Raw genomic sequence first — 26,013 nt, 5'->3', positions numbered from 1 at the left:
TGTTTTAGACCCCATGTCTTATAGAGTAACAATTAGGGAGTTGCGTCTGACTTGCGTCAAATGATGGTGAGATGTGTCAAAATACATTGTTTTCTGTTTGGTCAAAGTTTTTAATTTTTTAGGTTTAATTAAATTTTGTGGTTTAATTCCCATAGAAGCTATATATTGTATGTTGAAAATAACTCCACTATATCTTTTATTAACCTATAAATTTGTAGATAATAACACGTTAATGATGTCTTTGACATGACTTTTGGTAATTTCATTACAACATTATAACATAAAATAAACTAAGGATTTTTTATTGACCAATAATATAAATAATTATACATGGAAGACAACGATGACCAGGACCTGCACTTTGACACGACCTTCAAATTCCACGCCTTGTCTTTTTTAAAACACTTTTTGTTTGTAGTGTACACATTAATAAAGCCAATAACATGGGGAAAAAGTACATTACGTAATGCTTTGTTCCTTTGATGCCCAATTGATTTGGCATCAACCAATTCATTGACACATATACCTCCGCGCCCGCTCTCCCTATTTCTCCCTTTGCCAATTTTTCGCGCAATAAATAACTTGGAATAAAAGTCAACTACCTATTTTATCGGAAGTCGTATAGCTTCAATGATTTATCCCGTATGCGATATGCATATGAATTAGATGTGTACATCGATCGAGTGTCTCTTCTTTTGAAATCTTGGGAGGAAATATTTCGATGGTCTATGATTTTTCACAAGAAAATAATCCAAGGATTATTCGAACATCTACACAACGCTTTCAAATGTAGATTGATTTATTCGATTTCTCTGCTCGTGAATATTGCACTGCGAAATTTAAACAATTATTTTGTATACTTTGTTACGAGTCGTACCGACTCAAGACCAAAATCACCTTTTACCCAAATTCACACGGATGCACAACACTGTTTCATTAAGCTAACAAAATCTGAGTCTTAAATTGAAAGTAAGATATGATTGGTACAATATATGACAACAATTGCACATACAAAATAATCAAATATAATTACTCCTTAAACTAATCAGCACTAAGCCAGCATTCTTCTTCTTGATGGTAACATAGAGTTCTTGCAATGTTCTGGACGGCTGATGTATATATCCTTATTCACTTGTCCTGCGAAAATCAACGAAGTCCATTGTACACTTGCATTTATAAATATCCTTGCGAATAAAATCCTCACACAAAAATGGCGTTGCTTTGTCCAAACAATTATCTCCTTGCGCTGCTTTCTCCAAAATATGCTTACCCCCTTTCGCTGCTTTCTCCAAACACGTATCTACTTGCGCTGCTTTCTCCAATCACTCTTTCTCCAGGAAACAGGCTTCCTTTGGCACTACTCCACTGTATTTGACAGATGTGTTGTTTTATAATCACAACATACATAACAATAAGCATCTAAAATAATAGTTGGAAGACTAAATAGATAAGCTGATAAGGATGAAAAAATTCCTGGAACTGTTGGTAAATATTAATTGTGTTCAGAATACATTTCCTCAACTTCCTTAGATTCTGGACCCGGTGCAAAAGCTCGCCAACTAACTCGTCGAATGCCCGGAACCCAAGACGCTGACTCAAGACGATATAGCATAAGTACAAAGGTTTCGGATAATAAACGGCAAATCACAGATCAAGACAAATGGCAAGATGTTGCGAAGTCGATGCCCAAAATTGCTCGCGATGACGCAACTAGTGATATGGCTACACTATATCAATTCAACCGCTCGCTGCGTCTTGAATATGCAAGACGCAGCAGAGCCATCGAAATGCTCCGAAACGACGTTGACTTAGTCGGTAGGATTCTGCACCGAGTCCTAATCAAATTTCATTAGTATTTGGGAGACGGGCTGTATGTGCAAGTATTAGTTGACCAATCGGAACCTGTTCATTATTAGGCATCCATCTGTGATTTGTTGTTGCAAATTATGATTGTAATAAATAATATTCACCAAATCGTTAAATGAACCATTCGCTGAATCCGCAGAAATCAATATAGACATCACATTTTACACTCTTCCAAAACAACCAGGAACAGTACACGTTTAAGATGAAGATCACTCTATTTGCTGTAATAATGTTGGCAATGGTCTTTGTGAAATCATGGCATAGCAATGCAGAATACACGGTACAAGGTAAGCAGGATTTTTACCCTTCATATTATGTTAAATGTGTCCTATAAAAACTGTGTTGGTTTGGTCGCTAATACTGTCCAATGGAAACATTGGGGTGGATTTGTTATTTTTGATCTTCAAGTAGGGATTTGAATAATGAGATTTTATGGAACGCATACCATACCATCAAAACAAGCTGCTCAAGGCACATTACAAAATACAATTAAAAACACAATTAAGTTATATCTTAGTAGAACCATTAACCAAAACTTAATTATATATTGTTTATATCGGGAGTTAACAATAATTATTTGTATAGGCAGTACTCATCCCATATCCCATTGATTTACTACAGAATATATTGAATACTCAATTTTTGATTTAGAATATTGTAATAATAGTAACAAATTCATTTTGGACCTAAGTATTATGACACGTGAGTAATATCACGTAGAAAGCAAAATGACGTTTTTGAACTTCCCTATGTATAAACAAAGTAATAAACATCTCAAAAAAAAGTAACTAACCCCCCTTAAATAATGACCATTAAAAAAAAGTAACTAACCCCCCTTAAATAATGACCATTCGGGTGACCATTCGGGTGACTGTGTTACAAATCTGTAAAATGCTTTGGAAGCAGAATTTATTTCTGCACATTTTGACACCTCATTTGCAGCAATTGACTAAATATTGACGTCACAGCGTACATTTAAATCAATGTAACCCAATATTTGAAAGTTGCAGTAAATTGTATTGATTTTGTATTCAGTGTAATGGAAGGAAATCTGTGTAATGATATCTGAGTGTTTTTGTATTGTAAAAATTGTATGTAAGTGCAACTTTCAAATCTGGACCTCACTACATTAAATTGACCGGTATTTTGTTGTTTTCTGGGCTATCGTATCAAATGAGGTGTCAAAATGCGCAGAAATAAATTCTGCTTCCAACGCATTTTACAGATTGGTAATAAGATTTTTGAATAATGGCCATTATTTAAGGGGGGTTAGTTACTTTTTTTGAGATGTTTATATGTCATAATTAAAGGCAGCAGCCAATAGCTGCAATTTTTAGTCCGGATTTAAGGCCTCTAAGAAATTGGTGATGAAACCCACTGAACAAACAGATTCAAACGTTGCAGATTGCTCCATTGGATTCCCTATTGATTTGTACACAAAGCACACTGTTGGTTTGAATGTTAACATTTTGTAGAACTTCCTCATGAGGGCCAGGGGACTGCCAACCATTAAAAAAAATCGACGGAAGGGTTGGCAAAACTTCCCAATTTTTACTTTTGGAATAAATGTATATGAACTTCCAGAAAAAGAATGTCAGGTTGAAAACCATCTGCCTGTGTCTTTGTTGAAATTTGTATTATATTTTTGCATACAAGGTTTGTGATGATATTTTTTAACATCATCAGTGGAAAATTGAACTCTGGCTTTTCTCCACTCACGCTGTGTGATCGTAGGAAAATATCATTCTGTTTTTTGAATTATTGAGGTATAAGTGCACAAAATACTTTTGTAGGATTTATGGATTTCTTTAATGAAAATAATTATATAATATAACGAATCCTTACATTTTACAACCAATTGAAAATCAATAATTAAACTTTTATGATAACAAAATCAATGTAACGATCCAATGTTTAATATCAAAGTAACAATAAAAATGCGAAAGCTTAGGAAATTTTATTTCATTTTAATATTGCACGTGCAATTGAAATTTCACAATGAATTGATAACGAAACGTTTAACTCTCTTTGAAAAAATAATGTTTCGTTATATTATTTTATGATATAATTATAAAATCAATGAAACAATTAAATGTTAAATATCAAAGTAACGACAAAAATATAAAAGTTTTGGGAGTTTTATTTAATTTTAAAATTGCACGTGCATTCGAATACAAATATATTGATACAATTTTCGTCACGCTTACGTCAATTTAAAAACAATTCCGATGTAAAAAAAAAGTACATTTTTTTGGTGAAAACAGCACAAAATCGCCAACAAAATTGCATTTTCACCCAAATATGATGTTTCTACCCCATTTTTATTTTGAAGAAATAGCTTGTTAAAATGTAACAGTTGTAGGTAAAGAATGACAACAACCCTTAAACCGTTGCTATGGAAACGGAATTGAACGCGCGGGTTACACATTTGACAACACTGCACGGAAGATCTATTCAATGGCGCGAACATTTCATGGGATAGTCCCTATCATATGCGAAGATCCCCCAATATTTTGCCAAGGAGATGGTCCATACAATCACCCCCCCATGTTGACACTCGTATGTTTGACCAAATCAACCTCATATTTATTCCATTTTTGCACCATATTTCACCAGTTTGTATAGTTTAAAACCATGATTTCTCCGTGTTACAAAGTTTAAAATCCGTGTTACTATGGTTACAAATTGGACAGCCGTTTTCCACTATAAAGCACTGAAATATTAAAACAAATATGTTTTAAAAGTGTCTTTTGTCTTACTTTTACTGTAGTATGGCCAGAATCTTGCATCGTAGGCCTAACATTAATGCTAGAATTGATTGTTTAATGGTTGATTACTGCTAAATAATCACTTTTATTTGTTTTATTTTGCAAATCAACACAAAAGTTAGACATTTTATACAGTTTTTCGCTATTTTGTGGCATTTTCAAATAGCCGTGAGCAAACCCCGAATTCCGTGAATTTTTCCGTTTTTCCGTATCGCGGAGAAATCGTGGCTTTATAGCATAGCTTCAATATGGCACAATTGTTCGCGCGCATTTGTATCATAAACTTATACTGTCGCCAAATGATGCTGAATTCCCTGTACTTCAAGAATTTTCCCCCCACTATCCACCCAATGTCAAAAAGAAATCAACGTCACTGGTCCTATACTGCACTGTTGTTCTTGAAATTTACATTATTGTCTTAATTTCGTTTCTGTATAGGTAATCACTGGGAGAAAGACGAAACCGTACCCTATACCAGGGAGGGGTTAAAAACATTTACCAAAGCATTGAAAAATGAATTTGAAGAACTGTACAAGCTCCAAGATGCAACAGCGATGGCAGCGAAAAGTACGCCTGATTCCGTGTATATTCATCAAGACATAGGGATCCTACGAGGCAGAGAGGGTAAGTGGGCCATTATTTAAACACAGGCGGATGCTCTCTCTCTCTCTCTCTTACTATCTTACAATTGCCACGGTCTTTGCAATTGAATATGATCACAGCTGTTTTTAAAGTCAATTATTGATTATATAATATTATATCTATTTGTTATTTTAATTTTTTAATGCATTAGAAATCAGGATCGGTTATCAGAAATTATTTGACTCCGGGAAAGCTTCGGTGGATGTTGAGATTCTCGAAGAGACCGACACTGGTACATTAGGGCGTGGTTATATGCATGTCTTCGTTCGAGAGCATTACTTTGATAAGGACAACAACAAAATTGGAGTTTCAAAGTGAGTACCTGGTTAATTGAAAGAAAGAAAGAAAGAAAGAAAGAAAGAAAGAAAGAAAGAAAGAAAGAAAGAAAGAAAGAAAGAAAGAAAGAAAGAAAGAAAGAAAGAAAGAAAGAAAGAAAGAAAGAAAGAAAGAAAGAAAGAAAGAAAGAAAGAAAGAAAAGAGAAAAAAGAAAGAAAGAAAGAAAGAAAGAAAGAAAGAAAAAGAGAGAAAAAAGAGAGAATGAATAAAAGAAAGAAAGAAAGAAAGAAAGAAAAAGAGAGAAAAAGAGAGAATGAATAAAAGAAAGAAAGAAAAAAGAAAGAATAAAAAAAAAAGAAAGAACGAACGAACGAACGAAAGAAATAAAGAAAGAAAAAAGAAAGAAAGAAATAAAGAAAGATAGAAAGAAGAACGATTGAAAGAAAGAAAGAAAGAAAGAAAGAAAGAAAGAAAGAAAGAAAGAAAGAAAGAAAGAAAGAAAGAAAGAAAGAAAGAAAGAAAGAAAGAAAGAAAGAAAGAAAGAAAACACAACAAAAGGAGAAATTTCATTCGGTGGCTTTTTCTATTATCATACAAATTAAATGCCGCACCTGCAGCTTATTAATTTCGTTATAGACAAAATGACTTTTTATCACTAAAGGCCCATTCAGTGATCTGCTCATCCGGACGATCGTAAAAATCATCAAAATTCAGATTTTGATACCATTGTCATTGTCATAGATGTGCTAACATAGCATGCGAGTGGTTCAGCCGAAAGCCGTGTATTTAAGACAAAATAAGACATTTTACACGTTGTAATTTACCGTAGATACTGACAGTATCTAAATTAGCTACATGTATTTGAATGGGGCTTCAACTTCATCAGTACTGCTGTTTTCTTCGTTTTTTTGCCAAATATGCCAAAAATGACAATTTGACTAACTTATCCTTCACTTTTAAGCAATTTACAAACAATTTTAATTTTTTCACACTTGCGCTGGGATCACTGAATGGGTCTTCAAATCAATCAGTTAAAAATATATATGGCTGAGGGGATTCAGACCCTAATTGTAAGACTATTCGCTGTCCCAATAGATGAATACAATTTTAGAATATATCGCCCTGCACTACAACGTTCACGCGGTATCTATGTATTGAACTATAATTATCATGCTGATCACTCGGACCTGTAAGATTGGTATCTATGAGTGCAACCCTGCTTGTAGTGCCGGGCGATATAGTCACAATTATTTTCATCTATTTAGTTAATCGGATTTATTACGTCACTTCTACAGCGAATTGATGGGCTCAAGGTGACATTTACACTCAGTCATTATTACTCTTTTGCAGCTGTTTAATGTGGAATATTCTTAAACACTTGAGAACGTTCCTGCAATCTCATTGGTTCTTACCTGTGTGATATGACACAATATCACACGGGTCGGCGCGTGTGCATCAACGCGATACGCGTGCTCGCAATTTGAACCAATTGGAGGCGCATAGCACCAACGGGACTAAGACCTAGGTAGTTCCTTGTAAAATGTAGGATTTAATTGATTAAAATTACTTATGATATTTCTATTTGAATTGAAGTGTTTAAGAATGAGAATAAAGGTATTGTTTTTAGCCGCTGTCGCGCATCTATCGTCTCATATAACACGGGCGACATCATTATTTTTGCCTCGTTGTTTTACTTAAAATAATGATGTCGCCCGTGTTATATATATGAGACGATAGATGCACTCCAGTGGCTAAAACCAATACCTTTATTCTCTAAATATTGTGTGGCTTTACAATTAATATCGCTCATCTCAGTTATCCCAAAATCAATATGTTGATATTCTACTTTTGTATATTTCAGAGTCTTTTTGGTTCTTAAACATGTCGAAGGAGGATATCAAGTATACCTGAAATCTGAAATGACAGGATAAAAATATTTGGTCGTAAAATTCCATCTGACAAGCATATGCTTCTAAATTTGACGAAAGAAACGAAACAAAGAGAGCCATTCTACGAAAAAAACATTACGATACATTGGTCTTAAAATAATACATGTTTGTACATTATTATGTTTTTATGGATCCAAGTGTGTGAAAATATTGGATCCAACACATAATAATGATAAAATTGGATGCTTTACGCCCATATTTATTGGTCTCGCTATGAGTTTTAAAATATTTAAAAATCATAGCTCGACCAATAAATATGGGCTCAATCGGTCCAATTTTATATCAGTAGCCTATATTAATAGTTGTTCAAACTCCAAATATTGTTTTTGTGGAGTGTGTTTGCCACAAATAACATCATTTAGAGGCATGCTTGTAGATGGAATTCTACGGTATATAGTTTGTTAGTTCTGTGTAGACCTTTTCCGTAATTGCCATCCTTTCGCCGTAGATGGGGTAGGCCTATACATGGAATTTGCCCTCGCTTTCGATATTTTTTGTCACGATTACCCCATCTACGGCGAGATTTGCCCTCGCTTTCGACATTTTTTGTCACGTGACATCGATGTTTACCCCATCTACGGCGAAAGGTGGGCAATTACGGAAAAGGTCTATAGCACTTCTAATCAAACGCCAATTGTCTTTAAACTATATCAAAAAGGAGGTCAAAACATGTGGTAATCAACGTGTTTTTTAAGTGTCATTATACACAACAGTCACAAGATCTGTAATTTATTTAGCTTCTATTGATATGGGTTATATATAAACTTGAGTGACCATTATAGGTATTTTGCCGTTGCACCATCTCTTTCACATAATAAAAAAGTAAATTAAATATTTTAAACTGCTTATCTGGAATGATTGTTTCTGATGGCTACAGTATCACGACTCATCGTAGATAGGCCTAATCGTCGGGCTGAACTGTTGAACCGTGACACAGTTGGAGTGACGTCACGGAATGACCATTTTTTCATGGCAGCTATTGCCAGGTTGCGGTGAAGTCCCCCTCCTCGGCTGATATAAGGTTCCTCAAGCCGCACATATTATGCCCTCCTTGACAAATATGTCATATATCATGACATGTATCCTCCTTGACGACTCTTTCAAACCACTTCCAACATCTTTTTCCCCATTTGAAAATGTGTCATTGATCTCTGATGAACTGGGTATACGGTGTTGGTACATGATCTGGTGCAAAGGTAGTTTTGTTTCCAGTAGCGATGGAAGCATTACAGTTAAGAGGCGCACATTATTTTCTTCTGGTTTTACTGGGGCATTTGCGCGCAAAAAAATGTCAATTTTAGACTATTTTTGTACAAAATGAAGGTGAATAAGGAAGATGTATAATTGCAAAATATTGCTTTATTTGTTGTTCTATTAGGATTTTTAGGGGGGTATCCCATTAGAAAAATAGGGGAGGGACGTGTTCGCCCCCCCCCCCCCCCACGCTTCAGTCGCCCATGTTTGTTTCTCTATACTATGTAAGTGGCGCGCGCAAATAAAGGGGGTGGGACAGGGTCCCACACCTTTGTTAGTCGGGGGATATTTTTAGTTTTAGTAAGGAATTGAAGATGTGGTCAGTAGAGGAGAAAGCCGGGAGCAAGTGGTCGGGTACCCAAAACAGGCAACTGGCTTTCGTTTTTAGTTGGTAAAAATGTAAAAACAATAAGCTTTTGAAATAAGACTAAATCAAACATTAATTTGTTACTTTGTTTCCTCAAAATCGTACATTTTTAAGGTTTTGAAAAGCTAAAATCCATGAGCTTTGGCCATGTTGGCGGGCGCTGTCCCCTGGACCCCCGACAGGGATTCTACACCTGCGATCGTGTGAAAATATGATTCTGTTTTTGATTACATTTGCATATTTGAATTATTGAGGGACTATTCAATTAAAAATCAAATTTTTAGTTCTAAAATGTGTCAGCAGTTGTATTCAGCATATGTGCATAAAATAATTTTTACGGGACAATTATGACTTTTGACAAATGACGGTTAGACAAGTTTTTGTCACACACTGACCTACGTATAATTAGTCGCGGCGCAATATCACCGCTGTGTCACAATCCGGGAATTGTCGCAATTCTGTTATATTGCGATAATTTAAGGGTATACGATGTATTGTTGGTCGAAGCAGCAGAAAAAAAAAGTAGTTCACAGCATATTGCTCAATTCATAGCGAGCATGTAGAAGAATTCAACTATTACAGATATACTTTTGTAGGTCCTGTGGTTCTTGAGTTATGTTGTAAAGAGGGCGGAAACAACACTTTTGTAAAACGTACATAACTCATTAACAACAATAAATTCAGCAAGTTTTCAAAGTATATATATGATTTGTAGAATTAACTTTTGCAAAACACAAAAGTGGTATTTTTCAATAATATATTAATTCAGATAATGAAAATTGATTTTATTTGGCTGCTTCGACCAACAATACCTCGTATACCCTTAAGTTTAGAAAGACACTGCACGTTAGCAAATGGAGTGGTTTAGTGACGTTTTTATCATGCCCAAGCAAGCTGCGCGTGGACACGTATTTTGGGGTGTGTGTTGTTGTTGGATGGATGTCATTAATGTCAAATTTAACAGTATCATGCTTAAGGGGTGGGGTATGAACGTTTTGACAGTATTTATTGTGGGACATTAGAGCACATCAGACATATCGAATTGCATTCTGAATACGAAGAATGTCCTTCTGATATCAATAATTTTGATTTTTGAAATTCGCAATGTAATACATATTTTATGGCAAATGATTACAATAGCAAAAAACAAAAACAAAAAAATTCAGATGTGGTTAATCTTAGCGATTTAAATGACATACAGGGTGTCCCCAAAATATATTTTGGTATGTAAAGAAACCGTTAATTGTTAGCTTTAATAAACCAAAACAATTATTTCAATCGGCTCACAACTTTTGAAGATATGCCCTTTTAAAGACAAGTACCCGTTTTTCACTCTGTCCACGGATAGCAAGCAGAGTGGTTTGGACGGGTCATGCTGTGGAGTGGCCTGCAAGATCACCAGACCTCACACCACTTGATTTCTTCATTTGTGGTAAAATCCAAGATCTTTGCAAACATATTACTGCTATATTCGCAAGTATCCGGCGCACAAGGTTGATACGCAACGCAATTGATGCAATGAGGACTAGGGCTGAAACCTGTACTCGTCAAGGAGGCAACCAGGTCCTCACTTCAAAAGAACCAAAGACAAACTAAACAACCCTTTTCAGTGCTACCTTTTATTCTAAAAAGAGAATGACTTGTCAATAAAAAGAAAGCAAGAAACAATAGAGTAAGAAAGTAAGAAACATAATAAAACAAAATGCATACAATAACCGAGAAAAACATAAGTAATTGCAAGTATAGCAAAAGAAGTCCCACCCCACATCAATTTCACCCAAATTAATGACACTTAACAAAATTCATAACCCATAAGCCCACCGGTAAATCCCATTCCCTAAAATAAAGTTGTTATTTTATAAAGTTATCATCAAGGAATGTTTTATATTCATGCATGGTATATGCACTTTTCAATCTTTGAAGTAGCCAAACCTCCTCCGTGGACAGAGTGAAAAACGGATACATTTCTTTAAAATGACATATCTTCAAAAGTTATGAGCCGATTGAAATAATTGTTTCGGTTTATTAAAGCTAACGTGTAACGGCTTCTTTACATATCAACATATACTTGATCAACTTTTCTGAAATAGGAGAAAAAGAGGGCGCAACGAGGGGCCTCTTTTTTGGGACACCCTTTTGATAAGCTTTCTTGATTAAAGCCTCCTAGTACGAGTAATTCACACAAGCACAGCCAGATTCCAGATTGTACCAATTGTATTACTTGATTTGCCTGGGATGTCATGTTGAGCGTGCTTATACTCTTAAATCTACAAAATAAAAGTTATTTGATGAAAATTTGATTATTGTTTGCTAAGATATGTTGGTTAAAGTGTATACATATTTAGTACATCAGAAACGGTTAAAGAGGGCCACAAGTTTAGTAAACATCATAATGTAGCTTTGGATAGTCTCCATAAATATTTTCAAGATGTAGAGTTTTGGAATTAAATCTAATACTGGAACTTACTTTTTGCAACTATTTCAAACGTTGTGTCTGGAACCACCAGACTTCATCAGGCAACTGACCCGTTGGACTGATCACGTGATAGACGGCTAGGTATCGACCCGATGACCTGATGATCAAGAATAACGACTTCCTCGTTCTTAATTGAGTGTCCAGTGTCCTTTAAATGGAGGTAAACAGCAGAGTTTTGCGCTTCGTTGGTACTTGGTCTCCTATGTTGACTAATGCGGGTTTTTGACGCCTGTTTGGTTTCTCCAACATAAGCCGCAGAGCAATCGGTATCGCCGCACACAGCCCCGTACACTAAGTTTGAGCGTTTGTCCTTCGGTTGCTTGTCCTTCACATTCACAAGTTTCCCGCGAAGCGTGTTAACTGGTTTGAAGGATGTTGAGATTCCAAAGGATTTGAAGTGGTTCTTCACGCGTTCCGAGATACCCGAAATATATAGTTACGCGGGCTCTGTTTGTTTGACCACTCGCGCCTCTGGTCTTTGGCTCTTTACTCTTGGTGGCTTTGAGAAAGGCCCAGTCCGGATAACCACAGTTATTAAGGGCTGTTTTGATGTGGTCCTTTTCCTCGGGAACTTGTTCAGAGTCACTTATGATGGTATCAGCTCTATATTGAGAGGTCGAATTACTCCTAACTTGTGTACGAGTGGATGGTGGGAACCAAACTGAAGATAATGGTCAGTTTGTGTGGGTTTCCTATACACCTTAGATGTCAGGGTACCATCGCTTTGAACAGATATCAAGCAGTCGAGAAATGCAAGGGTATTGTCTTTGCACAGTTCTTGGGTGAATTTTATGTTGTCATCCACGCTATTGATGTTTTCGAAGAACCCGTCGAGCTCGCTACGGTTGAGTGTACGAAGGTGTCGTCGACAAAACGCAACCAAACCCTCGGTTTTGTACCCGGGTACGACTTCAAGGCCTGTTGTTCGAAGCTTTCCATACACAAATTCACCACTATTGGTGAAACGGGGGAGCCCATAGCACAGCCATGTTGTTGTTTGAAATATTTCCCTTGTATGAGAAGTAGGTTGTGTTCAAACAAATTTCAACCAGTTCAACGATTTGTTCAACCTTCAAGTTAGTCCCTGCACTTAGTGTATTATCACTCTCCAAACACTCTTTCACAACTTTGAGGACAAAGTCAGGTGGTATGCATGTGAAAAGAGTAGTTACATCGTAGGATGTTATAATCAAGATGTGGTTTCAAGATTTTCAAACTGCTTACTCAGGATAAATATTTTGGTCATATTTGAGCTCTCTGACATGCATTGGGAAAAACTTAAACCCGTTTTATATGAGAAGAAAACATCAAAGGGTTCAACAGACACACAAATGTTAGTGAAATTTGTCAGATTTCGACTAAATCGCGTTTAAGGGTAACTCATAATTACGTTCTATTTTAAGCAATGGATTCATCTTGACGTGGAAATAAGATGAACATTTTTTTTAAAAATTCAAACAAATCCAGTCTACCGGGTATGATTGGCAGATTATTGACCGGCAGCCTGGATTTGTGGAAAAAACGTCCAACAATGGCTGAATATACTATATGCTTTATAGTAGAATTACAACTGGTATCTAATGGTTAGTTTATACTCTTATTTCCACATCTGTTAATTTTATGTGTGGTTGAAGTAAATATAATTTGTTGAAAAGACTGTATATTCAATTGTTTATTCTGCACTAATTATTAAGCAGCCACATGTGTTTAGAACTACAGCCAATCAAGCTAATAATCAATTTCATTACCATAAACGCTTCAATAAATAAGGAAGCACCTGTGAAGACATCACATTTTATGCTCTTTCCCATGATGAAGATAATTCTGCTTGTTCTGGTCATTTCGGCTGTGTTTTGTGAAATCTTGCAATGGCAAGGAAGGATACACCGTAAATGGTGAGGAGGGTTCTTTTGTTTTGTTGCTCTGGTATTTTTTTTTAATTTTATAATTATTCTTTTGCCTGTAAAATACACGTTAAAAGTCGTGTTCACCCATGACTTATTACCCATAATAAATGACTTTTTACCGGTACTAGTGACTTTTTACTAGTAATAAGTGACTAATGTCCTACCTTGTGAACACGATAATAGTGTATTAATTACTCGATGCCACGGTATATTCCGTGCATGAGATTTAACGTACGTATCATACGCCCGTGCATCTATTCAAAATCACTCTCTAAATATATAAATGTCAAATATTGAATAGACGCACTTGCATATGATACGTATGTTTGGAGATCGCAAGCTCTCTACATGTATTACTTTATGCTTGTCAACGAGTAAAACAGATTTCATAAAATCCCTACGCAAAAAAAGAAGAAAAAAAACAGAAAAAAGAACAAACAAAAACGCAATGATCAGAATACTATCAGTTTCATTTATGCAATGTTATTAAAGCTACGTATGTAAACTGTTATAATTCTGATCATTGCGTAGGGATTCTATGGACTCTTTTTTAGTCGTGTTCACACTGTCGGACATAAATTACATATTACTGCAAATTAGTCACTTATTACAGGTAACAAGTCACTTATTGCCAGTAATTTATCACTTATTACCGGTAACAAGTGACTTATGTCCGACCGTGTGAGCACGACCTGTGTTTATAAAACTAGCCATGCACTGTGATGATATAACATAGCCCATTGTCTGGATTTAGCACATGTCTTTGTATTGCTATTGATTTCTTAAGCAGGAACCTTTATTTTCGTTACTCTGCATGTTGGCTGAATTGTTCCCCTCACCTGCACTTCTTTTGTTCAGTATCACGGTAAGTATGATACTTACTTTAGTCGTGCTCATACGGTCAGACATAAGTCACCTATTATCGGTAGTAAGTCACAACTACCGGTAATAAGTCACTAACAACATTAACAGCTGTACTCTAGGAGATGACGCTGACGAGACTTCGGCCAGGTACAAGTGATAAGTATGATACCCACTTTGGTCGTGCTCACACGGTCGGACATAAGTCACCTATTATCGGTAGTAAGTCACAACTACCGGTAATAAGTCACTAAGTCGAATTCGGTGTTGAAATGAACAAGATGTTCACGTTGAAATTGATCCAAATCATGGTGTTAAACTTAGGTGTGAAATTTAGTCTTCTTCTTGGCCCTTGAGCTTTTTGTTGGATGAACTTTTTATTTTTTCAAAGTAATATAGTTCGCCAATGAAGGATTTTTCCCAACTATCTGGCGCACATCATTGTGGGCTATATATCATAGTTTTGTCAGAATTTACGTTTTGATTTCACCATTCTCCACTTCCGAACATCAACACGTAAATATACCCATGGATGAATGATTCTGAAAGCAACAATAGAAATATCGATTATTTCTGCTGGTTGCTTTCGAAATACATGTATTAAGTACTGAGTTGGACATTTCAGCAGTCTGAAATGGAAAAGATTGAAATTAAAACGGAAATCATGATAAAAATATTATATAGATCCACACGGTGGGAAATATCTTTCTTTAGCAAACTATATTAGTTTAAAAAAAGCTCGCGGGTGAAGTAAAGGCCACAATTTCATGTCTACTTTTAACACAAGGATTAAGAAAAACAAATATGTATATCAAATCACTGTGTTTTTAACTGACATTTCTGAAAGAAAATCATTTTTGACAGAGAAAACATTTGAGTTTTGCTGATTTCAACATATATCGATCGGCTTTTAGCGCGGCTTTGCATGACAAAAGAAGCTGGTGACCACCGTTCTGAGTGTTTGTAACAAAATCAAACAAACTCGATGTCAGAGCAAAAGTAAACCTCACACCACTCTTCGCCATACATACATTCTCCCAGCCACATTTCCCTAACATAATATGAAATAAAAAAAAAATTAAAAATGAAATTAATTTTGGCAGAGGCGCCGGTCGGGTTCGAACCCACGCTGCACTGAGCAGTACTATACAGTATTGATATAACACAAGCGCCTTAGACCGCTCGGCCGTAAGGGCTTGATTGCATCATGATGAAAATTTAAACATATAATCGCAACTTCATTACTTCAACATACCACGTGACAAGCAAAGACAGAAAACGTACCATATTTTGGAATTTTGTTTGTTTAAAAACATTAATGTGTATTAATAGCGCTCAATTGTATAACTGCGTGTTCTATATACAATAAATGAGCCTACGCACAATAGTTTTTTCATACATTATATCGATTTTGACTCGCACGTGCTCGCCGTATACGAAAAGTATGTCGGTGTGGCGTGGCCTACCATTTTTCTTGTAGCTTCTTGTATACACGTCGACGTTTTCATCATTTATACAATAAATCCACATTAGACCCCTAATTTTTATTTCAGGAAATAAAAGATTAGATTACCATAAAAACGAAACAGTAATCATTGGTAGGGTCTAATGTCATTTTTACATGGAATTTTCAAGGTTTTTTCTATCGCCATTCTCGCTCAATTAAAAAAAAATATTTTGGCGTATACAAAATTGAGATAAAATTCTCTGCCTCATAAACGACATCAGATGTGCCACAATTGGGTATCACGAATCGTTATATATGATGTGCAGTTAATATTCATATTTTCTTATATACAGAGGATGCTTCAGTTTTGACAGGAAAAATATTTTCTTGAAAACCCTCTCACTCGGTTATTTCAAAACGGTAACCACGCTTCCCTAGAATGTGCAATAAATTAGCATTAAAATTATCTTATTCTAACAGCAAGCGTTTCTAAAATGCAGTATGGCGAAATGTGGTGTAAGTAAACCTTGCGTTCAATAAAAGGAGTAGATTAATTGAATCACCGTCAACACACAAAGCTCCAGGCGCATTGGGGTTTCGGTCATATTGAGAGGAGGTAATTTTAGCTCTGAAATTATTTAGAAGCAGATTTTGGAGAGAACTGAGGGGTCACTGTTGGTCTACATGTATAACCCCATTACACAGAGATGGAATCTATGTTTGATCAAAGATAATAATCGTACCCAAAGATTACCTGCTGAAGAATTGCACCATATGTAACACTATAGAAAATCTTCCCTCATGGCGGTCACCTAATGTACGTCATACCTTCGGCATTCATCGACAAGGGCCAAATAATCAAACGATCATTTGCGTTTAAATATTTAAATATTATAGGTAATCATTGGTGGAAAAGCGGAACGCTGCCTGGCAAGGAAGATATAAAGATGTTTACTGATACTGTGAAAAGTGAATTTGAAAATCTCTTTAAGCTTCACGATGCTGCAGCGATGGCAGAGAAATACACAGATGATTGTGTGTATATTCATCAAGACATAGGGATCCTACGTGGGAAAGAGGGTAAGTTGGACATGGTTTTGTTTATGTTGCGTAGTATGTGGTCGGCAAAATCAAAGTAAAACAAGTAGAAATAATAATTAAAAAAGATAACACCAAAACATCTGATATTTACAAACGAAAAGATCGTATTAAATTCTCGCTTTGCATTCTACAAATACGAATGCCGTCGAATGGACGGAAAATTTAAATTATTATTATTATTATTATTATTATTATTATTATTATTATTATTATTATTATTATTATTATTATTATGATTATTATTATTTTATTATTATTATTATTATTATTATTTTATTATTATTATTTTATTATTATTATTTTTATTATTATTATTATTTATTATTATTATTATTATTATTATTATTATTATTATTATTATTATTATTATTATTATTATTATTGTTATTGTTATTATAGTTATAATTATCATTATTATTATTATTATTATCATTATTATTATTATTATTATTATTATTATTATTATTATTATTATTATTAGCTGTTCGAGAGGCATATCAAGAGGTTTTTGATTCCGGGATTGATAGCGTGGAGGTGGAGATTCTCGAAGAGACTGATGTTGGCATGTTGGGAGCTGGTTACATGCAATACATTTGTGTTATGCATTTTTTGACAAAGACTATAGCAAAATGGGTGTTTCTAAGTAAGTGTCTAACATGTGAAGATGGGGCTGACTTGTTTGAGGAGGGTCGAGGTAGGGATGTGTGGGATGCATGTTGGTTGTCAGCACTACGTTGAACATACGGCTCTCGCGCAAACTTTCTTTCATTTTTAGGGGTAAGTAATAAAAAAAAACAAAAAACATGTTTCCAATTTTTCCACATCACTCTCAAAATTTGGTTGAAATTCTAATGTTAAACGACAATCTAATCCTCTTTTCGCCAAACGACAATTGTTTCTGGAATGCTGCTAAAATAAGAAAACTTTTAATGCTAATTTATTGCACATTCTAGGAAGCGTGATTACCTTTTTTAAATAGCCGAGTGAGAGTGTTTTCAATGAAATATTTTTGTGTCAAAATTGAAGCATCCTATGTATAAAAGAATATATGAATATTTACTGCACATCATATATAACGATTCGTGATACCCAATTGTGGCACATTTGATGTCGTTTAAGAAGCAGAGAATTGTATTTCAGTTGTATATACGCCAAAATATTTTTTTAATTGAGCAAGAATGAGGATAGAAAAAACGTTGACAATTTCCTGAAAAAAAAATGAGGTCTAATATGGAATTTTTATATAAATGATAAAACCATCGAACGTGTATACAAGAAAAATGGTAGACTCCACTATAGTATTATACTGACACACATGTATATACGATGTACGAGCGCACATGGCCGGCGAGTCAAAATCGATATAATGTATTGTCCATGTAGAGGCCCATTTATTGTCGGATTTCTGTATGTAGAACACGCAGTTAACAAACAATTGAGCGCTATTAATACACATTGATGTTTTTAGGCAAATACAATTCCAAAATATGGTACGTTTTCTGCCTTTGCTTGTCAGGTGATAGGCCTATGTTGAAGTTGCGATTATAATGTTCAAATAAGTTCCAAATGGATACCAACATGACAAGTGGCCGAGCGGTCTGAGGCGCTAGGCTCATAGAGTATCGTGAGTTCGAACCCCGCCTCTGCCAAACTTAATTTTACTTTTTTTAAATGTCATATTGGGGGAATGTGACTGGGAGAATTTATGTATGGCGTGGAGTGGTGTGACGACAATCGGTGATACTGGTGATCCCAGGTGGTGACCTGTGACGATGAATGATAATCTTCACAAACGTATAACACATGACACTTTCCTGCATTTAATTCTTATAAGACTGGACCCTTTATAAACATTTTATCGATGTAGGAATGCCTTGGTGAGTTTTGCCTGGATAAAATGACACCAGTCAATGAGGGTGAACATTTTTAAGTCTTCTTTGACATGCCACACAATCCTAATCATAAAATTAGATTTTCTTTTTGGTATCTGAGTTATCTTGGAACTAACAACAAGCTTTTCTTTGATTTTTTTCCAGAATCCTTGTTATTCTGAAACACGTGGAAGGTGGATACCAAACATATCTGAAAGCTGAAATCACGGACTAAATATTGTGACATGTATTACTTTCTATTCTTTTCAGTATTATAATACATCAGCTTAACATTTTTTTTTTAAACGAGTTCATGAAGTTCACAAAGTGCTCTGCTTCACGAGGTTTTCTTCTATCGTCTACTTCTATTAATTGTATTTATTATTAACCAAAAGAAGAAGAACATAATAACCCCAAGATCAACTGAGATCCATACCGATCTCAGGCAAAAAAAATTACAAACAGCAAATATACACATTATTAATTTTTATAATTGAAATAGTCCTATAGAATATGTTATTACGAAGGTTGGTCAGTATGCGATGAAAGTTGTCTTGTAACCCCATATATGGATTAATTTCATGGCATTTCTCTACGATCACATAAACACAGTACCTTTGTTTTTCAATCAACAAATGTAACAATTATATCACACACTTAATTACGTAACAGCATTTGCATAACATTAAGGGTCTACAGGCAATAAATGAGGTATTGTTGTATATTTTAGATTTTCGTGGGTATTCAAGTATGGAGACAGTGGCACAACGTCATGGGGGCACGGAGGGGGGCACGTGCCCCCAATCGACCTGAAATTTTTAAAAATCACATTGGAAAATTGCCGAAAAACGGCTTGCCCCCCCACCCCATCAGACCCGTTGCGGCCACCCCCCCCCTGAGATGACCCACGCTACGCCACTGTATGGAGAGTGCTACCTTTTGTAACAGTAGTAGACCAACAAACTTCCAGCTCATAAAACCACCTTTGTCCACATATTGTATGTGCTTTTGTCGTGTGGTCAAATGTGTGAGTTATTTTAACAAACCAAAGGCTCTTCTTTCTAAAAACATTTTGATATTGCCAGCAATAGCAAACGTGGATATTAAATTTGTTCGCCAGTTCTGTTGACTAACCCCAAACATTAAAACGAGAGTCTCCCCTAGAATATATTTGAAACCGTGATTATATTATAACTGTTTTTCTACTCTTGTTATAGTTATAATAAAGAAGTGGTACAGAGAGAAGTTTCTGTTCAGTTGAGATTGAGATAAGAAATCACATGAATTATTAAATTTATATTTACATAACCTTTTGTACCATTTTAAGTCCAATTTACATGAAATTTTGATATTTTCATACATTTCCAACATATTGTAGCAGTCATCCCACCTACGCAGATTGTTGTTTCATTTGCATCAGTTATCATTGTACCAGCTCTCACACGTGACCAATCAGTATACTTTTTTTCCTCTGTTTCAGTTTGGAGATAATTAATGTCATTTGTTATAACTGCTTTTTCATTTTCGACATTTTTGCAGAATAAATTTGCTTCCATTCAAGTTCTAAAGTTGTTGAAGTTCAGAGACGTCCCATTTCCACCCACATCTCATATTTTACCAAAGGTATACTCATGACTTAGTGTTTAATCCTGCCCAAAAACTACAATCAACGAAATTAATAGTTGGCACACCTTGACAACAATTATGTTGCAACTCTTCATTGCCGCTCTGATCATTCAGTGAAATTAGTATAACTATGTTTGATGAGAAGGAAGTACAAACCTTCTCCTTTCCCTTCTCTCCCCCATTCCCCGCAATCAATGTTGGAGAGACTGGAGAAAAAAAAGAAAAAATGGACCTGATGTTCAACATTAATATATTGTGTGTTTTTAATTTTTTTTTCTTTTTCAAAATTTGTAGGTAATGATAACAGTATTTGTAATATTGTATGTTTTATGCTTGCTGAACAGTTTAAATGTAGGGTGGTACTACACCCTTGATAGATTTGTGATTATTTTTGCAGTTTTCTCGGGAAATGGTGGTGCGTGGGTGGGAGGAGTTGTGTGTGGTGGGGCGGAGTCCGTTGGCTGCGCTGGAATTTTCGGTGGCTCGGAGGGGCGGTGTTGTTTGTTCCAAGGCCGTAGAAAGGTTGAAAATGTGGGGCGGCCACCATAAATGTGGAGCAGCCAAAATATATACAAATATATGCCCAAATTGAAATAAAGATATAAAGAAAAACATAACAAATTTCTCAAAAAGTGGGGCGGCCATGGCATCCCCGGCCGCCCCGCTTGCTATTTTAGGAAGGAGGTACCACTAGAATGTATCTTTTTCTTGACATATGAAATGGGCCGCTCTGTCTTGGGTCGCTGGGTTTTCGGAGGGGAAGTGGGTTCCTTGCCCCTGTAGTGTGCATGGCTTTTGTTGCCGGTGTGTGGTTGTATCATTGGGAGGAGTGCGGAACTGGTCACGGATTTGTCAGGGGTGTGGTACCACCTTGATATATGTGTGTAATATCATATGTAAAGTTCAATCCAAATATGTCTTTATTCTTGTACCTTTATGTCTTAGGCTCATCAAGGACCACAATGGAAATAAGTGTGCTTTAAATGTATTCTTTACTGTGTTTTTTATCCTTGTTTGAATCCTAAATAAAATGAAATGAAATGAAAAAGTGCTTTCATCAACATTGAACTGGGGGAGAGGGGTGGCGTTTTACATTTATTATGCCAGAGTATGCCAACATTAATTTCGTTGATTGTACGAGGCGAATATTTAATCTAAATTTCATTTTTGTCTCATAACTCAACAACGGAATGCCGTATGATCTTCATATTTCACACAATTTGGGAGTTGATTATATGCCATTGAATTATAATAAATCTGTAAATAAAGAAAATGGTTTATTTAGGAGTGGTCACTGAAAACCTCCTTATGCTAAATTACACATTTTGTGATTATGGGTCTAAAATGCATCTAAACTTGGTTTTTGGTCCACATCTTTAAAATAAAAGCACGTATTACAACCTAATTTTACACATTTTATTATGATGATAATGTTTCCACTTATATGAAATATGCAGTACGATACTCACTCAATTTAGGGGAAAACAATGCAAATGTGTAGCACACCATGTAAATTATGTGAAAACCGACGAAGGCTAAATATACTGCATAATGGTGACATTTTGCATTTTAGCTTTGAAAAAAGAGTTTGACAACACAGAAAAAGGACTACAAACAAAATACCAAGGTTTTGTTAATGGCATTAATCATTGAGAGAATAGCGTTAAACTCTATCAAGAAGAGATAAAAATTGCCGGGATTCGAACCTGGATCATGAGGCCAACTACCAGACCACTGGACCATTTTGCGCAACTGTGATAAAGACTTGAATCATTGTACTAATACGTTAAAGATGTTAAACCATGACGCGTATTGAATACTTTTTTTCTGTAACTATGTAAACTGAATAAATTATGCGCTATGCATGAACTTTAACAAATTGACTCGGCAATCCACGATATATATTCATATTGTGTACAGAAACATCTCAAAGTATAATGGCGTTGCTCAGTAATTGACGATATTCCTCGATAATCCACAAAAAAAGCTTGTATATTCTTTCTTACTAATGCTATAATAGATTACCGTGCAGTTTGCATTGAATACAATAGCGTTTGTTGTGGTATACGTGGTATATGCTTGAATGACCCTGCTATGTTATGATGAAGTCAAGAGGTACACGGTTCAAAAAACTTGGAACACTATTTTTTGTTTCCTACTCAAAAGGTTACGTGTATTGGAATTGTTAATTTTTAATTTGCCCAAACTGATCTGAATGACAATATTGTTATTTTTTTCTTTGATTTAATATATTTGTCTTTTGATTAATTTAATTCCCGGTGTTTCCTTATTGATAACTAAAATTACCGCGGGTTCATCGTGTTTGAAATGGATGGAAACGGTACCTTTTATTCTTTCATCAATACAGTTATAATATATACAGCCTGTCTCAAAAAAAATTGTGCAAGTGAAAAGCGCCCTCTTTTTCAATTAGAAAATACCGTTGTGACATGATGCTTACATCAACGTTAAGGGGGAAAGTATCAGCTCTCAAATGCCGTTTGTTCTGTACAATTTGCTTGTTTTAATCTTGAGATATGCTTAGTTAACGACGAAAGGGTAACATCACAATTGTGCCACTTTTACTAGGGAAGAAGGCTTTACATGTAAATCAGTGATAGCATCAAATTTATCAAGAGTTCCTTCGTGAAATCAAAAGAATGCATCAATTACACAATACAAAAATATTCTTACTGTTTTTACTATTTTATCATGATGCAGGAATAATGATTCTCTTTTTCTTCTGTTTTAAAGATAAATAAATATTTTACATTCTGCTGTAATATTAAATACATGTGCACGTCAATGATTTTATCATGGTAAATAATGTTCTCTTAGTCACTCAAGACATGTTAAAAGACAAACAAATATTGCACACTAAGGTCCGTATGTACAAAAGGTACATGGGTCTAAAGTTAGACCAGGGTCCTATTTCATAAAGCTAGACTTAGGATTCATCTAAGTAACTCTTCCCAACTTATTTAGGAAGAGTTCCAATACAATTCATCCTAAGTCAGGACTTATGATTGATCCTAGGATAGGAAGAATCCTATTTTGATTCTTCCTAAATAGTTCAACAGTATGCCATGTATTTGTGGAAGAAGCTAATTTGCATATTCATGAGTTTGCTTCTCTAGAGAAGAAACCAAGATGGCCGCTTTTTCAATGTGCACACAAAAGTGAAAATGGTGAGTAAATTGCCTCAAATCATGGCTTATATGTATGATTTGAGGATTTTTCTTCATTTTCTGCTAGTAAATGACATTATTTTACATATGTGCTTTTGTCTGGCCATAAAAATGTCAGAAAACGTGATATTTTAAAGGAAGTAAATCGGCGTCTGTGAGCTTCTGTGGAGGCACACGAAACCCTATGCAAATGTATAGGGTAAACTTTAGCTTTTTAATGTCTTCACGGCAGACTCTGTATTTATTGAATAGGCCTTTTATTTTTGCCTCAGACAGTTTACCATACATTATCACGGTCAGGAATTGTGAAGTTTTCAGGCAGTAAATTGCGATAGGGAATAGGGGGGGGGGAGTAATTTAAAATATTATTTATAGGCTAGGCACGCCATGCATAATTTTGTACTTGTAAGTTGTAGGGAGTCATGCATGTACTGCCATGTCCCGACTATTGTTCCACCGATAGCGTTCACACGTACAATGAGAACTGTTATCGAGATCTGAGATTTAATAAGGCCTCGTAAAGCTTTGAGTAAAAGCAACAGAACATTGAAATCAATTAAAATTCTCAACTTCAATTTTATTGAGAGTTTTAGTTTAGGCTTTGTAAAGCCCCGGTGGGGTTACTCAACTTGCAATACTGACCGTACGATCGTTACCAAAATCGAGGAAAAAGGGGTCATTTTTGGGGCTTGTCCATGGACAAAATTGTCTGTGAAATTAGAAAAATGTGTTTTAGCACACAAAGGACAGCGAAATTGAAATAAAGGCCAAGGGGTTCTTATTATTTTCTCCTGATCCAGTGGATAGCTGGCCAGATAAATAAATCACAGGAATAAATTTGGTTTCCTACTTCGTACTCATCCGTGATCAATATTGTTCTCGGTTCTATTTCATGCGTAGCCATAGCATAGATTTGGAGAATTTTGCAATAATAATTGTTTGGTTTATTTCATGCTGTCAAAAAATTTTCACCCAACGCCAACGGTGTAAAGCTTTAAGTTTAAGAGGCCTAAAATCTTGATTAGATTTTATATTTCAATGTTCCATAAATTAAAAGCTACGGCACATTGAAATCAAGGATTTTATCAAGATTTTTAGGCCTCTTAAACTTAAATTTTTTCAACAGTAGAATCAAGAATTTTAAACTCGTAAAAGTTTACAAGGCCTAAAATCTTGATAAAATTGAAATTGATAATTTTAATTGATTCCAATGTTCCGTAGCTTTACGTTAAAGCTTTACGAGCCCTAAAATTCGATAAAATCCTTGATTTCAATGTCCCGTAGCTTTTACGGGAACAGTAAAATCAAGAATTTTATTGAGATTTTAGGCCTCGTAAAGCTTTACTAGGCCTAAAATCTTTGATTTCAATGTGCCGTTGATTTTAAATGCGCTTGTGTGGACATCAGCACATGAGTGAACACTAGCGATTAGAAGCTGAGCCCAATGACCCAGTGGGCAACTGGCAGTCGAGTTTTGAAGCTGCCCCTAATAAAGTTTGATTTCTTTTTTTTTTTTTTAACTGATCATAATGCTTAATTGTGTGTTTGATTTGCAGTTGATGCTGGTTATCAATGTGTTAAGTGGATTGGATTTCTATGAAGAGTCTGTGAAGACGCAGTGGTCAGTGGATCTGTCAATGGTAAGTAGAATAATGAATGCAAACAGCAAACCCATGCAGATAAAAGATAACAGAGAATTTAGAACTCTTTATTTACATGTAATGATGAAATCCACAATATGAAGAATGTTGGAGAATTGGTGTAAAATCTCTTGTAAAAATTTCACCCTTGTATTTCTTTTCAGTATCAGGTCCATGATTTAAATCAAAATTATTTTTAAAATTTAAAGAAATTCAAAATACAATTAATTGGGATCTTTTAAAGGTAAACAGACTTCAGTACAAATTATGTAATAATATGTGTATGTGCCATGACTTAGAAAGTTGGTCGGTTATATTTTAAGCAGTACGTTTCACAGATTAGGCGTTGGAAAATAATTTTAGATGGTAATTGACTAATTTCATTCAATAAATTGAAATTCACGTTGGCAGAATTGCAAATTGCATAATAGCTAGCTAGCTGAGACCCAACCTATTAGCTCTATTTAGAAACATGTCAAACGTTTTCCATTTAATTCACACTTTTTAATATGTTCTTACTATTTTTGTCTTATTTTACAGGGCATGATTTAAAATCAACCTTACGGCTGCCATGGTTGCAGGAGAAACAACACAATTTGTGACTCAAGAGACTGATCATATTCTTGATGATTATGCAATCTACATGTCCCGGCTACATGACTGGTACAAAGTATATTCTTAAATGACACTATAAATATCAGTATAAGGATTGGATAAATTTATCTCTAAAATTGGAAGTAAATGGCAATACATATTACCTGACTATCTTTAAGA

At 35.2% G+C, this 26,013-nt stretch overlaps 1 protein-coding gene across 1 annotated transcript; it reads left to right on the top strand.

Annotated features, from left to right (window-relative positions):
- The first annotated feature begins 1,975 nt into the window (after nucleotides 1-1,975).
- On the top strand, nucleotides 1,976-7,489 carry LOC140146708 (uncharacterized). Its single transcript, XM_072168582.1, has 4 exons — nucleotides 1,976-2,153; nucleotides 5,073-5,258; nucleotides 5,428-5,590; nucleotides 7,414-7,489. The coding sequence occupies exons 1-4, from the start codon at nucleotides 2,069-2,071 to the stop codon at nucleotides 7,481-7,483; spliced, it is 504 nt and encodes a 167-aa protein (XP_072024683.1). The 5' UTR covers nucleotides 1,976-2,068; the 3' UTR covers nucleotides 7,484-7,489.
- Nucleotides 7,490-26,013: the final 18,524 nt, after the last annotated feature.

This window comes from Amphiura filiformis, chromosome 2 (assembly GCF_039555335.1).
Source record: "Amphiura filiformis chromosome 2, Afil_fr2py, whole genome shotgun sequence".
Lineage (NCBI taxonomy): Eukaryota > Metazoa > Echinodermata > Ophiuroidea > Amphilepidida > Amphiuridae > Amphiura > Amphiura filiformis.
The sequence above is the reverse complement of the archived record's forward strand: the minus strand, read 5'-3'. Positions and strand labels throughout refer to the sequence as shown.

What these genes read in the sequence shown, in the direction of transcription:
- LOC140146708 (XM_072168582.1), top strand. Translation starts at nt 2,069, where the DNA reads ATGAAGATCACTCTATTTGCTGTAATAATGTTGGCAATGGTCTTTGTG. An exon ending in GATCCTACGAGGCAGAGAGG is followed by an intron (nt 5,259 to 5,427) that starts GTAAGTGGGCCA and finishes TTAATGCATTAG; the next exon opens with AAATCAGGATCGGTTATCAG. An exon ending in AACAAAATTGGAGTTTCAAA is followed by an intron (nt 5,591 to 7,413) that starts GTGAGTACCTGG and finishes TGTATATTTCAG; the next exon opens with AGTCTTTTTGGTTCTTAAAC.